Here is a 14,535-nt window from a genome sequence, read left to right as displayed (position 1 = left end):
ATAGAAAGCCAATATCAGCTGGACATATAGGGTATCTGTAGAACGAAAGAACATTTGGTGCTTGTACAGACAGTTACAACCCTTTTATTTTAAAGCATATTAAACGCAAGAAGTCTGCTTCATTAATACTACTTATGATATATATGTTATTAAGTACTATTATCATTATTTTAATGCATGAATACAGCACAAAGCCGTTTTCACGCCTAACAGTACTTAGAGACACGGGTAGAAGGGAGACAACTCGTGATATCACTGATTGTCGTTATAAGGCACATGCGGTTAACTCCCTTCTACCAATTTGCAAGGTGAGGTGTTGTTTTTTGCTATTGTGACTGAAATTGTTATTTGTGTTGAAACGAAGTTAATAAAACCATTCAATATCATTTTACAGGATTTTTCACGAGCAAAATTACTAACAGATTTCTGAACCTTTAGTTAAATTGATGTAATGGAGTGTCTGTCCATGTATGTAGACCTACAGTACATCTCATACTCAAAACTGAGTCAACAATTAATAACTTAAGTTAGACATTTCATTGTACGCGTTGTACGATCTTTTGTACTCTGTAGTAGAACACTCGCCCTATACCACTCCAACCCTTTCCAAAACAAAAATGACATATTCAAAGGTATGATTGAGCTCACGTATTACGATGCAGGAAGTCAATTAATTACCTCCCCTACATTTTAATTTCCAATTTAATTTCTTTGCTTTTTGCTCGTAGTTTTATTTGAAAACAACAACAACTTAGATTTTCAAATGTTTAAGACGAAAGGCTATTTTTCCAACTGAGATACATTTTATAAATATTTGAAAAGATATAACTGAGACATTACACCGAACAGATTTTATACTAAAACTGATGGTATATAAGATATTTGATCACCGTGGACAGGTTACCAAAATTGATAGTTTCTAGAATGACAGGTTTGCTTAGAGCTAACCTTTAAATAACTTTTAAAATTGGTACGAAATGAATTACTAAAATCAAAAATGTACTAGAATGACTATATTTTGATTAATCATTTCTGAAAAAGTGTTCTTAATGAGAAAAGTTAAGCAGGCCAGTAAAGGGATCCCAACCCTACTATGCTAAATTTGTATCCAAACACACAGTGCAGCGATTCGTGGACCTTATTTGTGTAACAAGAGCGAAAAAAGCACTATTAGACCGGCGTTCGAACCCGGGACCCTCCTAACTCTACACGGGACTCTACCAATTGAGCTTCAACGATCCATCCAGTCTAGTTCCCCTTAATGTGGAACTTCACCCTCTGTGACGTCACGGTAAGGAAATCTGCATCCGATTCTAATATTTCCGCGCGTAGTTGGTATTTATCTTGTAATTTTATTCATTGGTGTAACATGAAGCGACAGAAATCAAGAATTTGTTTTTATGGTTCAAAAAACTAAACATATGTTTTCCGGTTTTATGCAAGGGTCTTTGTTCATATTTTGCCAGAGTGCTGACGATTTTCAGTTTGAATAACGGATCTGTGTTTGTACATCAATGAATCGTGCAATTTAGTCATTTATCTATCTGATCTTTTACGTACTCAACGTATCCATAGATGTTCGTATACTACGTTTTACTTTATAGAATGAACCGCTCAAGGTTGAAAAAAATAATAAAATTTCTAGCAACAGTCTTTCGATAATTTTATTTCGATGGTTTTATGAGGTCATGAAAAGTTCAGTCGTAAAACATAATAATAACAATAATATACCAACAGACAATGGTAAGCCGACAGGATATTGCACAGGATACAACAGTAAAACCACAAGATATGCAATTTGTGGAGAATACATGTACAATGCTTATATCTCAATATATATCTGACTGTACAATGATAAACCCACAAGATATAGCGAAGAACGGAGTGATCAATCGGCAAGGTATAACGGAGAACGGAGTGATCAATCGGCAAGGTATAACGGAGAACGAAATAATAAATAAACAAGACTGAGTTACGAATGCAATAGCTAATCAACAATATATGACGAAGGATACTATGTCAAATCCAGAAGAAAAAAACATAAGGTACAATCAGAGAAATAAGATATACAATGACATGCATCTACTGATGAAATGAAACATTAAGAAATGTTCACCGGTCAGAATAGGCCGTAACATAATGGCAAGAACATAATATACGGTTAGCCGACAGTCTTAAACTATAAATCTCACAGAAAACGAGAATTCGTTTATCTATAGATATCACAAGTATGCAAGCTCTATGACAAAATATCACCAATATTCAAATGCATTTTGCAGCTTCATTTTTGACTGGTCATCTTTAAGTAGCACATAAACCAAACAGCTGAATTGAATAGATCATTTTGTCATCTTCGTGTTTATTCTAAACTGAAGGTGCAAACATCGTGTTGGTCACTGGTTGATCGACTGCTGTCGTTGTTTCAGCAGTTTTTGAATACTTATCCACAGGTTGAAAACCCAGGGTTACTCGAACCTTTTCTTCTGGTTGTCTTCTCCATTCAAACTTGCCATTGATGTTTTTGAACACTTTGCGCATGGTAAGTCTTGGTTCGATACACACTGGGAATGCCAGCTGACATCGATTGTTGTGTCTATCTATGTAGTAAGTCCAGCCACTGCTCATAGGCAGTTTACTGAAGCCGTTGGTATAGGTTATGTTATATTGTCGACCCAAATCACTGGTTCCAAACACATACCGGAACATATCGAATGGGAAATCAACACAAAACGATGGAGGAGTTGCTGATTTATATTTAATTCGTCGTGCCAGACAGCGCTGTACTGCGGATTCGAACTGCCGAGCAACAAGCGTGAGTGCCTCTTCACTAACCTCTGGATAGCTGAACGTGGTGCTGATGTGTTTTGGTAATATTGACTCTGGCTCCCAAGTTGCTTCGGATAGTTCGTAATTTTCCCATTCCAACAGATACATCGTCCTCTCCTTGTTGTTTGAACAGGTAAATAAAATTGAAAACCGATTACTATGACGAGTTTACATGGTAGATGTACAATCTATGTAATATTTTTTATCTAAAATTTCTGGCACCTATCCTTTTAATTCTGCACTCCTTAATGCGCTTAACTCAGATGTATGCATAGAATAATATTTTTGCCCTTTTTTTAACACATCTATATTGAAATAAAAGGTTCAAAATAATCGAATTTTTCCAACATTAAAAACCATGAATCTATTACACTATCGATTAACTATATACTTTATATATTTTTAGTTAAAAAAAGGATGCATATCAACATTGATAGAAAGTAGATATATTATAAACCTCTTTCAGAAAGTATAGTGAATATGTAGGTTAAAACATCTAAGTATATATAATATTTAGTTAATATTTAGCTAAAAACTGCCCCAATCTTATCAGTATGTCTTTTTTAATGTTATATGTACATCGAAGTTTTTCAGTTCTGAAGAATGCCGCTATCATTAAAAACAACTCCTATATCTTCATTTACAGATATTAAGCAGGGAAACCCCCAAGACAGACATGGTATATACTATTGATATATAGGTACATGTATAAGATTATGAAGGAGGTCCCTGCTATGCAACTTATCCTTTTAAAATGCATCAATGTAATTGTGATATATGACGTTAACATAGACAATACAGACTTGACTGCATATGGTGTACTATTGACTTGACTGTATATGGTATAATATAGACTTGACCTTATATGGTGTAATATAGACTTGACTGTATATGGTATAATATAGACTTGACTGCATATGGTATAATATAGACTTGACTGTATATGGTGTACTATTGACTTGACTGTATATGGTGTACATAATACATGTATGTAGTCCACTGAGTACCTTTATCTGTTTTCGTGCGATGATCCGTCGGAAGTTGTGAACTTTCAGTCCGTAAGGAATGGTGGGACGTACTTTCGCCATCATTTTCTCATACGATGTATCAAAATATATCTCCCAGTTTATATGGCGACCCTCTCTAAGGTTGTATCTTGGAGTTTTATTTGCCATCTTTTCAGATGACCTTTTCTGAAACAAAACGTAACAAAAAATGGAAAACCCATTTCTAAGGGGAAAACGCAAGTTTTGATAATTCAAGTCCACGATATCAAAACTTTTTTATGCCTCTCCATCGCCATTAAAAAGGACATTAAGCTCCGCATGACCTAGGTAAATACATGAACTTTAGATAATATGTCATCCGTCCGGGTCACAAAAGAGATTAACATGTTATATGTCCAGTGAACTATTGTTTTGAAGACACCGATCAGCCTTAATGTTTAATGATTGACTATGCTAACCTTGCTATGTACACGTATCATTTTTATTGCTTATGTACAGGATCAATCTGTAATACTAAAGTCCACATAGTAAATGGTATTGGGTAATTATCATGCGCTGCATCACGATATCTTTACTGTTAAATTTGTTAATTGTTATACTTCAAATTTCGCGCATTACCTGTCGTGACCTCATTTCGCTTCCGCAGACACTTAACAGCTCCTTTGTATAATAATATGTATGGTAGCTGTAAGCAATAGCCTGGCATATATATGTCCTCTCTTTGTACAGATTTTGGTCTGGTTCGGACGGATCAGTCAAAAGACTGGTGACGGTGTTTATGCCGAAATCGGTTCAGCCACGCACGCAAGGCAATACCCGGACGGTGGAGCAACATCTACTTATATAGTACTACCCTGGCTACGTCACAACGACTCGTCTAAACTTGCAGTATCCTGTCGGGTTAGGTAAGGTGTATATATAGCACGTACTGCTGACTAAACAGACGGGTGCCCTTTGATACGTCAGGCACACACACACATACAAGTGTTACCTGTTTACGTTAATATCGATATGCTCACAGTGACATTATCCTCAGGATCACGTCTTCTCCCCACTTCATATCCGAAAAAAACTCAAACACACACAAATACAAGTTAGTAGCCTGTCGTGAATTGGAGAACATGTTACAAGTTAAGATCGATATGTTCACAGCTACATTTTACATTATCTTCACCTATTTATCCTACACGAGTTGCTTCCCTTCTCTCATATGTGCGTTTGTGAAGTTTCGACCTTACTTAACAAACATATGTTTACATATAGTTTATTTTTTAATTGATGCAGAAAAAATCATTTACCTATTAACACATTCCTTACAATTGTATTTAATTAAATAAAACAGTTGCTAAAAAAAAATAAACAAGCAATTTTTCTGATTTTAAACAGTTAATGTAGATAAGCTACCAGAAATATCGCCAAGATCTTAAACATATTACAACAAGATGTATTTTGTTTCTCCGAAATTGATGGATATCTTTCTTTTATCAGTCTGCGCACATATGATAAAGAAACTTGACAGCATCATGTTAAATTTTTGATTTTGTGATTTTATACCATTATGTAAAATGAAACCATCCGTCGCCTGCCTTGTCACTTCATAAATTAAATTATCTAAAGCTTCATTGGACTTAATATCATGTTTTTTTTGCTTTACATGCAATATGTGCTTTGTCAACAATCAATAAAATATCAGTTATGACATACATGTACGAGTCTGTATGTATTTTTCAATCTCCGTTATTAATTGTAAATAGAATAAATCAAATTACCTGCCAGATGATGTTTGATATGCTTAACGGATAGAACAGCGCCTAACATGTGTTTATTGATATAATTAAGGGGTAAGAGGAGAATAACGACAGACAAAATAATATTCTGTATTTATATGTAGTTTTTATAAACTTGTAACTTTATCATATTTATATACTATTGACACCAGCTATTAATAGTCTGTTTTATTACACCGGATAGAAAGAAATACCATGCGTTTCTATGGTATTCACTGGCGAATACATTCCTGAGGGTTTTATAAAAAATATGTCATATATGTGTACGCGTGTATACATATATATTTAAAAAAAACAACATGTTTGAGTCGGAAAAAAAGCTAAACTAAACTATGTCATGGTCATTAAAAGAAAATAAAGGTGAACGTAACAAAAACAAAGTTACGGCGGCCGTTATTAAATATAAGCTTAAAAAGACCCCGCAGTCGTTGGTGATGCTTAATGTTGTTACTGCACTGCTCTTAGTGATATAATATATATCAACATACCAAATTTGTGATCGGTCAGTATCTAAATTTCGAACAATCAGTGGTCGCGACGGCCATCTTGAACTCACAGTGGCAAACACAAAGGTACGTATGCCGACCAATACTCATGCCAAGTTTAATTTTATTTCGCTTCGTACACAGTTTATTTTGGGAAACTCCGCTGACAGATTCGGGGCTGGAGTACGAAGCAGAGGAAAGAAGAAGAAGAAGAAGAAGAAGAAGAAGAAGAAGAAGAAGAAGAAGAAGAAGAAGAAGAAGAAAAAGGAGAGACAAAATGTCTACAAAACTGTTTTCGTAACTTATTAAGAAGTAATGTTTTTGATTTTAATATTAGTTATTTGTCAAACTATGAATTGCAACGAAAGAAGCAAGAGTTAGCTCCCTTCCAATGATAACAGAATGTGGCACATTGCACCTCTGTAATTTTAGTTCAGCTTTTTTTAGCACAGTTTTTGCACAGTTTCGTAATTTTTTTCAGCGCATGCTCGAAAAAACTTTAACTTCCTATCGCGGTAAAGTCGAAGCGGTGCAGTATATAGTCTTGGTTTTCTGTTGTATTTTATTCATTTTTCACTAATTGTGTAGGGTTTTATAGCATCAGCGACGTGCAANACCTCCCCCCCCCTGTTTATTGTACTGAAAACGACTAACAAACTATCATATAGTTTATTTTAGTTTAAACATATTTTATTCTACAAATATACAGGGAGTGGAGAGTTACCTAGAAAAGAAATCGTGATAACTGTGAAAAGGATCCGCAATCCGATGAAGACGATGACTTAGGCATTACAAGAGGGATATGTATGTGAGAAGAGTGGAGAAAAGTAAGAGGTATTCATCATATGGGTAGGCAGTATATATACAAATGGGGGACACGGGAACGTGGATCGGTGTGAATAAAGAAGATAATAACCAATTCTGATCTGTATGGAGATTCGCATTGGAAAAGACTTGAGAAAATAACACAAAAAAAAAAAAAAAAAAAAAATTTAAATAAGCATATGAAGCATGAGATATTAATGGCTATATTAGCCTCCCTCCAAAATTGGGATTGTCGGCAAGTATGGAAACTGCACTTTATGTATCCTTCAGATATACATTATACCTAATTCCTGTAGGAACTCTATCTAAAACAGAGATTTATATCGGTATAAATCTCCGATTTACATGTAGATAAAGAGTTCCTACAGGAATTGCATTATAGCATGCAGCTGAGCAGAAATTATGCATGTTTTGCATTCCCACCATATATAGTTTAGAGCAGGAAATGTGTTCATTTTTTTCAATAATGTCTTTACATGTAGAAAAGGACCCAATGTAATATGTGTTAGGTTCAGAACATCAGAGAACTGATCCAAATGATTTGATGTACATTATAGCAAAATGATAATAGATTCTAATTTGAATCATGCGTGATAATTATATTGCTGAAGTAAAGTGCACTGGTAAAACTTTAGACTAATGGTATTGATCCAAACATAATACATGTTTAAACAATGATATTGAATGAAAAGTAATAGTTTATTATTTAGCCATTTTTTTTTTAACTTTTGGCCTACCCTTTGGGTAGCTGTTCGGTACCTTACTTTCTGAAACCATCTAATTTCAATTTCATCATAATTATTCCAACCAAGTTTTAATTAATTCCTGCTAAATGTGGACAAATTGTACCTAAAAGTGTTCTTTCTTGTTTAAGCAATAGTAAACTGTACTCTCCCTAAGAGAAAAATAGAATAAAATAACAATTCAGATAAAGCAGATAGGGGCCTTTTCATCCATGTGGAGAATAAGATTCTAGTACATCCTAGTGCAAGAAAAAAGACTTGAAGTTTTAGCCAATTTTCCATTTTTGGGCCCCACCCCTCCAGCTTCAGGAGGGAGGCAGGATCCTATTTTCTCATAACAACTACTGGTAATTGTCATCTCATCATAATTTTTCCTTCTACATTTGAATTATTTCCTGCTTAAAATTGACAAAATATACAAAAAAGTGCTATTTTCCTGTATAAAGTCTAGTAAACTTTACCTCAGCTTCCCAAAGGGAGAACTGATGACCAGGAGAAAATAAATTTACAGTTCAGATAAATCAACTTAAAGGACCTTTTCATTCATGAAGTACTTTTGATTCTGGTACATCCGAGGAAGATAAAATATAAAAAATATAAGTTTGGAAGAAAAGTGTTTAGGTCACTTGAGCCTTTGTTCCTGTATACTGTATGGTAAATATTCCTCTATCAATACTTGAATATTTTAATAACCATATAAAGAAATAAGAAAATCACTAAAACTGATGAATTGTGCTCCCAAAAAAAGGAATTTGGGACTGGAATAGTGGTTGCATAATACATGTATCTTTACCTGAAATTTATCATGCCTGGCACTATTATTATCTCAGTTTACGTACTTAACTGTGTAAAGTGAATGAACAACCAAAGAGGTATGCAACAAAGCTTGTCTTTCTTCTGTACATCACTTGCCTTTGGAGGTATACAGGGTAAGAATTATTTGACCTTTGAACTTAATGAGACCTTGACTATACAGACCCCATAGTGGTACTACATAATATACTGCCTGACAATCTTGTATATATAACTTATATTGAGTTATCTTCATCAAATCAGAAGTGCCCTGAAAAAGAATTTGACCTATGACCTAAATGTGACATTGACCTCCAGGCATAGGGACCAAATAGTGGTATGTAACATATATATTGCCTTACTATCCCACATACGTATATATCACTAAAATTTCATTGCTGAGACTCTTCAGCAAGTCAGAAGTTATGGTCCTTTTTATGGCTCGGGGAGCATAAAAAGAGACAATAGTCCCAAATAATCCTATAAAGTATCAATAGATAAAACAACAGACTTCTGATTAATGTCACATAATATATTGGTTGCTACATTTACAATGAAAGAGTAAATATTGAAGTAATCATCAAATAATGACATCATAATCACTTTAGACAGCATCTATGCACATTGGTGACTTTCCTCTGTGTTGTAAATTCACCAGCCTGCAAAATACAAGATTTAATACATAATAGAAATAAATTGTATGAAGTTTGTAGATCAATACATAATTATAAAGATAATTTTAATGTTGGCAGTGCCCTCACAGCTACAGAATTTTAATAACTACAAGTCTGGTTTCATATACAGCTGACAGAACAATCTTGTACATAATCAACTCTAGTATATGTATATGCAGTTAAATAGATTGTAATATTCTCCTAAATTATACTAATAACTAGAATGGCTATAAATCTGTATCAAATGAAAGTTTTGAAATGCTACTGTTAAAGCTTAGATAGGAATACACTTGATTTGATTTCAAGGAGTCAAAAACATAAAACTATTATGATATACCTGTGCTAGCTATAAGTAAATTTCAATCCAAATAAAACTGATGGTGAATGCATGTATGTCAAATTGTAAATAGAACTTGAAAGTTGTATTAAGGCATTCTCTCAACACAATAACATCAACACTACAACATATGATATACCATCAATGCATCTGCACCAAATTTTGATGATCATATAGCATATAACAATCCAAATCAATAATGAGTTATAAGTGTATCATACTGTCAAAGTCAGGTATTACATATGTGTATACTATTGCTGTACAGACAACTATTATACACATATGTACTTTCACACACAGTTATTATACACATACATACTAGCACTACCACGCACAGTTATTATACACATACATATCACACATAGTTATTATACACATACATACTATCACACAGTTATTATACACATACATACTATCACAGTTATTATACACATATATACTAGCGCTACCACGCACAGTTATTATACACATACATATCACACACAGTTATTATACACATACATACTATCACAGTTATTATACACATACATTTATCACACACAGGTAACACACATACTATCACACACAGTTATTGTACACATACATACTATCACACAGTTATTATACACATACATACTATCACAGTTATTATACACATACATACTAGCGCTACCATGCACAGTTATTATACACATACATATCACACACAGTTATTATACACATACATACTATCACAGTTATTATACACATCCATACTATCACAGTTATTATACACATACATATCACACACAGTTATTATACACATACATACTATCACACAGTTATTATACACATACATACTATCACCCAGTTATTATAAACATACATACTATCACAGTTATTATACACATACATACTAGCGCTACCATGCACAGCTATTATACACATACATATCACACACAGTTATTATACACATACATACTATCACAGTTATTATACACATACATTTATCACACACAGGTAACACGCATACTATCACACACAGGTATNTATATCACACATATCTATACTATGATATCACACACATATATCACACATATCTATACTATGATATCACACACATATATCACACATATCTATACTATGATATCACACACATATATCACACATATCTATACTATGATATCACACACATATATCACACATATCTATACTATGATATCACACACATATATCACACATATCTATACTATGATATCACACACATATATCACACATATCTATACTATGATATCACACACATATATCACACATATCTATACTATGATATCACACACATATATCACACATATCTATACTATGATATCACACACATATATCACACATATCTATACTATGATATCACACACATATATCACACATATCTATACTATGATATCACACACATATATCACACATATCTATACTATGATATCACACACATATATCACACATATCTATACTATGATATCACACACATATATCACACATATCTATACTATGATATCACACACATATATCACACATATCTATACTATGATATCACACACATATATCACACATATCTATACTATGATATCACACACATATATCACACATATCTATACTATGATATCACACACATATATCACACATATCTATACTATGATATCACACACATATATCACACATATCTATACTATGATATCACACACATATATCACACATATCTATACTATGATATCACACACATATATCACACATATCTATACTATGATATCACACACATATATCACACATATCTATACTATGATATCACACACATATATCACACATATCTATACTATGATATCACACACATATATCACACATGTACACACTATCACGACAGGGAATTCACATGTAAAATAATCACAGCTATTAATTATAATACATGTACACTGACTATATGTTTTCACAGACAGTTATTATATATACATGTACACACAAATCACATACAGGTATGACACATGTACACAATACATACAGACAGGTATTACTCATGTATATACAATCAAAGACAGGTATTACACATGTCCACACTATCACAGACAGGTATTACACATGTATACATTATCACAGACAGATATTGCACATGTACATATGATCACAGACAGGAATAACACGTGGCAATTAGTATAACAGATGGGTATTACACATGTACACACTATCACAGACAGATATTACACCTGTACACACTATCACAGACAGGTATTACACATGTATATATATACAATCACAGACATGTTAACACATGTACAGTACATACTATCACACTTTTATACATGTTCTCTTATTTCTTTACACACCTCATTTAACTTAATAATCTAAGTAATAACATTATTCCTTCTCTTGTCAAGAGATACAGGATATATAATATATACTATGAATGAAAACAAGTCATCCAGAAGGCATGTGCAATCATTGCAAAATCCTTTCATCAAAAGTTCTATTAAAGCTATTTTTAGCTTTGCTTCTCAGTAGCAAATTGGGGCTACACCTTTCATTATTTATTTACCTGGTCTGATGGTACAATGTGAGTTTATGCCTAGTGTCTTAACTTCAATATATGTTTTAATGAGGATATTTCACTACATCTTATTGAAAGTGAATGAAACAGGCCCTCTTGGTCTCTTGCATAACATCTAAAACTCCCAGGTCTAATGATGCATACTTCATAGTACATTTGGTTGAAATACAAGAGTGAACTTGACTTACTGTCAAGGTGACAGATGTCAAATAGGTAAACAAATTCAAATGACTTCTGAAGAAATGAAATTCCTAAAATCATGATATATATTTGGCTGTTCGAGCTCCCTTGAATAGAGCTTGACAAAGTTTGCTTACAAAAATTACCTTCAGTTATATTTGAGGTCACAGGGGTCAAATATTTCAACACTTCAAACGACTTCTTTTAGCTATATAGGGAACCCATACACTTGATATCAAGAGTATGCCATTTCACAGGTTTTAAATTGAAATAAAAAAAATCAGATGAACTGTTCCTGATCAGGCCTCTTGTTATTTATGTAAAAAGTTGATATACAGAGTATATGTTATGTATATAGAGAACACATACTAAGTATTAAGTATGTAAACAGTAGTTGTTTGCAGAGTTTATTATGAGAGGTAATATGTGCAATGTATACACTAAACAGCGTATATAATTTGGATTGGTATACACAGTATTTACACTTAAGAAGTAATACAGAGTAATATTTACAATGTTCTGAAGTTGGACTGAATATATATATATAGAATAAAAACAAATTTTTCAGATCGCCCGCTAGGCCTTTCTGCCTTCTAGGGCTTCTTCAGGCGGATAACTACAATCCGCCTGAGGGAATTTCCTTTTAGCTCAGTGGTAGAGCATTGGGCTTGAGAGCCAAAGGTCGTGGGTTCGAGCCCTAGCAACGGCACTAACTTTATCACTATTCCTCGTCCTACTACATATATGTATCTACTAAAGGGTCTGTGGTTGATTTTTCTATAAACTTTTACAGTTGGCATACATGTATGAGTAAGACAGAAAATTGGTGCAGAATGCAAACCTTCTTAAAACTTTCAGATTCTTTTTTTTTCTCTCAAAAGTTTCAGCTTGATATGTATAAATGTTTGTATTGTTCTAAAGTTGTAATTTATACATACCAGGGAACAGATTTTTATCTTACTTAATGATGCCACACAATGAGTCAGACGTCACTTATACAAGACTGATATTTTAGAAATTATAAAACAAAAATCATGAAAATTATACTAAATGTAAATGAAAACAAGTTCTGTTCTGTTGAATTGATAGGGTATAACCTTCAATTGGCTTTGAGAAAAGTTAGATGTTAGATTATGTCTCAAGACCCATGGATTTATATCTCATATACCTCGCCAGACCATGTACAGGACTTAATCCTTAAAAAGATACAAACAGTATACAGAATATAAACAAACAGTGATGTAAAACAAGTAGTTTACAGTGTATAAACCAATAGTTCTTGTAACTGCTATTAGCATGTTTTATTGCATGTGTAAACCTGTCTGTGATAGTAAATACAAGTGTAGCACCTGTCTGTGATAGTATATACATGTGTAATATCTGTCTGTGATACTAAATACAATTGTAATACGTACCTGTCTGGTAATAAATACAAGTGAAGTATCTGTCTGTGATAGTAAATACAAGTGTAATACCTGTATGTGATAGTAAATACAAGTGTAATATCTATCTGATACTAAATACACGTGTAATACCTGTCTGTGATAGTAAATACATGTGTTATACCTGTCTGTGATAGTAAATACATGTGTAACCTGTATGTGATAGTAAATACAAGTGTAATATCTGTCTGATACTAAATAGAAGTGTAATACCTGTCTGTGGTAATAAATACACGTGTAATACCTGTCTGTGATAGTAAATACAAGTGTAATACTTATCTTTGATGATAAACAGATTTATATAAGTAAAGTGTTCTACTTTCGTTTTCAAATAAATGCAACAAAATAAGAGAATATCTTCAATTACCAAATGCTTTCACTTGCATATATATAATTATAAACACTTTTACCTGTTTTACTCCGCATTTTCTTCAATAAAAACGTAATTCTTGAACTGCAGCAGGTAATCGGAGCAAGTAATCATCCTTCTTGTAAAGTACCGTAACGCCTTCGGAAATTCTTGCTTTTTTTCCATTCGGAACAAAAAATACGAAGCTAAAAAGGCTGAATTAAAATTACAGAGGTGCAATGTGCCACATTCATGATAACAAATGTAGAGTTTTGAAAAAACAAATTGTCTTCTTTTTAGTGGAATGTGTACACCACCCGCCGCTACAATATCACTAGCACAAACAATAGATAGCAAATATTTACCACTTTATAGCAATGGTTAAATACAATCCCACCAAGTTCGGATGGCAATCATATAACCTGTAAATTCCATGGTATCTTGCTATTGACGTCATCGTTATTATGACGTCATAATTGAAACGATAAAAGCCAAACTTGTGCGAATAATGATAATTGCCAATAAAGCTGTGTCATTAATATA

The 14,535-nt window shown here is 33.2% G+C and overlaps 1 protein-coding gene across 3 annotated transcripts; it reads right to left on the bottom strand.

The window, feature by feature from the left end:
* Window positions 1–1,654: 1,654 nt before the first annotated feature.
* LOC110448423 lies at window positions 1,655–14,145 on the bottom strand. Of its 3 annotated transcripts, XM_021494650.1 has the most exons (4): window positions 14,054–14,145; window positions 9,069–9,124; window positions 3,834–4,019; window positions 1,655–2,943 (listed from the first exon to the last, which is right to left on the bottom strand). In XM_021494650.1, exons 2-4 carry the CDS (start codon window positions 9,078–9,080, stop codon window positions 2,365–2,367), a joined length of 777 nt encoding a protein of 258 aa, XP_021350325.1. In that variant the 5' UTR covers window positions 9,081–9,124; window positions 14,054–14,145; the 3' UTR covers window positions 1,655–2,364. The 3 variants fall into 3 exon arrangements, 2 of the variants coding, with proteins under 2 accessions (XP_021350325.1, XP_021350324.1); XM_021494649.1 differs by lacking the exons at window positions 9,069–9,124; window positions 14,054–14,145 and adding an exon at window positions 4,452–5,119; XR_002462724.1 differs by lacking the exons at window positions 1,655–2,943; window positions 3,834–4,019; window positions 14,054–14,145 and adding an exon at window positions 13,370–13,399 and having other exon boundaries at window positions 8,848–9,124.
* Window positions 14,146–14,535: the final 390 nt, after the last annotated feature.

Source organism: Mizuhopecten yessoensis, unplaced genomic scaffold, assembly GCF_002113885.1.
Source record: "Mizuhopecten yessoensis strain PY_sf001 unplaced genomic scaffold, ASM211388v2 scaffold4033, whole genome shotgun sequence".
In the NCBI taxonomy this organism is placed as follows: Eukaryota; Metazoa; Mollusca; class Bivalvia; order Pectinida; family Pectinidae; genus Mizuhopecten; species Mizuhopecten yessoensis.
The sequence above is the reverse complement of the archived record's forward strand: the minus strand, read 5'-3'. Positions and strand labels throughout refer to the sequence as shown.

What these genes read in the sequence shown, in the direction of transcription:
- LOC110448423 (XM_021494649.1), bottom strand. An exon ending in TCGCACGAAAACAGATAAAG is followed by an intron (nt 2,944 to 3,833) that starts GTACTCAGTGGA and finishes TCAAACAACAAG; the next exon opens with GAGAGGACGATGTATCTGTT.